General features: G+C 36.8%; 1 protein-coding gene across 1 annotated transcript; it reads left to right on the plus strand.

Moving 5' to 3' along the window:
* Nucleotides 1-6: 6 nt before the first annotated feature.
* LOC110288891 (heterogeneous nuclear ribonucleoproteins A2/B1-like) lies at nucleotides 7-2,077 on the plus strand (the record flags this gene model as incomplete). Its single annotated transcript, XM_021155129.1, has 5 exons — nucleotides 7-95; nucleotides 186-287; nucleotides 375-455; nucleotides 1,338-1,400; nucleotides 1,991-2,077. Coding segments are annotated over exons 2-5 (268 nt in total), but the record flags the coding sequence as incomplete, so codon positions are not given.
* Between the last annotated feature and the right edge of the window lie 6 nt (nucleotides 2,078-2,083).

Below are 2,083 nucleotides of genomic sequence, written 5' to 3' on the forward strand. Positions count from 1 at the left end.
TACTATTGAAATAATTACCGATAGGCAGTCTGGAAAGAAAAGAGGCTTTGGCTTTGTTACTTTTGATGACCATGATCCTGTGGATAAAATTGTCTGTAAGTGTCTGTTCATGAGGTGTGCTTTGTATTAAAAAATGTTGCTTACATTATAAGAATTGCTTACTGTTGGTGTTGTTTTTATTCCAGTGCAAAAATATCACACCATAAATGGTCACAATGCAGAAGTTAGAAAGGCATTGTCTAGACAAGAAATGCAGGAAGTCCAAAGTTCTAGGAGTGGAAGAGGAGGTAACGTTATTATTTATGTGTGTATGTATGTATATGTGATTATTTGTCTTGTTCTTGCTGCTAATTAGATTACTTACTATGTTCTAGGAAACTTTGGTTTTGGGGATTCTCGTGGTGGCGGTGGCAATTTTGGACCGGGACCAGGAAGCAACTTTAGGGGGGGATCTGGTAAGTTTGTTTGGAGAGTTTCTTAAGGGTATGATTGCATTTTGAATAGAATGTCTTCAGTGAGATAAATTTTGCAGTTAGCCTGCATTGTGTAGTGCAGAGAAAGAAAGGAGACCCTGTGCTCAGACAAGGTTAAGATGTTGCCTTCTGACCACCATCATGTACACTGATTCATGTAGTGTACTCATGCTTTGTCAGCACACCAATAAGGTTAAAAACAAATTTTTAAAGCAGTTCTAAATTGCTGGATGTGTTAGCATAGGCCTGAGCTCTCAGCATTCTGAAATGAAGGACGGACGGGATATATATAAGTAAGACACTTTCAGAAAAGAGCCAAAAGAAATAGCAGGGTACTAAAGCCTCACAGGAATCAGCTACGTGTACACACATTGGAAATTATGAGCTGAATATAGGTTACACATGATGAGCATATATAGTGCCTGGCATGCACTTAGCCTAAGGATGAATCCGAAAACCAGACAAGATAACCTGCAATTTTAGTAATTGGTAACAAGCTGCAGGATGATTAAAGATAAAGGTTCACACACATAGGTGTACATTGAATTCAAGGCAAGCCAAGGCTATAAGTCCCTGTCTAAAAATGCTGTCAGAAGTGTTTTTAGGTTAAGTTTATATAAATGAATGGTGTGGTATGATAAAACTTTATTTTCTTCATTTAAGTTTGAAGTAAGGCTGATAGGTCTAAACCTAGTATTAATAAGAATGTGTTGCCTTGGTAGTAAAGTTGAATTAATATGCTTTGGTTACACCCGCCTCCCCTCAATGTCCCCAGCAAATAAACTAGTGAGATTTCAGTCATCCTCATTCGATACGAATGTGGAGAAAATTAAGTTTAATTTACTACTTTATATTTATAAACAGATGGATACGGAAGTGGACGTGGATTTGGGGATGGCTATAATGGGTATGGAGGAGGACCTGGAGGTTAGTTTTAATTGTGGTTTATGTATCTTGATATATTTAATAACATTGCATTTGGTGCTTGGTTAAATTTGTATATCACTTCTTTTGCCTATCAAAGTGGTTATTTGGCTTTGGAAGGTGATTTTGAGTTTTATTATAAACAAATTTACCTAACTACTGTACAATGTAAAATTGTGAGTTTCATTTCATAAAACTTAAAATTATTTAGGTGAGGAGTTCCTGTGCATTGTAGAAAAGCTAGAAAATTGGAAGTCGGTGTGATAGGGGATAATGGAGCTCTCTCTTACATAGTTCTGAGTTTCATAGTCCAGATTGGCCTTAAATGCAGGTCAGCCTGCCAGAGTTTCTTCCTCAAAACTACAAAGCATATGAATTTGAAATACTTAGCAATTCAAAGGAGAGTTCTGGGATCTTTGCTTTATGTGTTTACCCAAGGATAGGTATTTACTTTGCCTTGGAGTCTATTCTAGAATAGACTTTATATAACAAATATCTTATGTGTTTTGAAAAACCAGAAATGAGTGTAATAAAGACAATTCAAATGGAATTGAAAAATTTAAGCAATTACTTAAAGGCTTATTTTATAATAGGTGGCAATTTTGGAGGTAGCCCTGGTTATGGAGGAGGAAGAGGAGGATATGGTGGTGGAGGACCTGGATATGGCAACCAGGGTGGGGGCTACG

This window comes from Mus caroli, unplaced genomic scaffold, assembly GCF_900094665.2.
Source record: "Mus caroli unplaced genomic scaffold, CAROLI_EIJ_v1.1 scaffold_26451_1, whole genome shotgun sequence".
NCBI classification, from domain to species: Eukaryota; Metazoa; Chordata; class Mammalia; order Rodentia; family Muridae; genus Mus; species Mus caroli.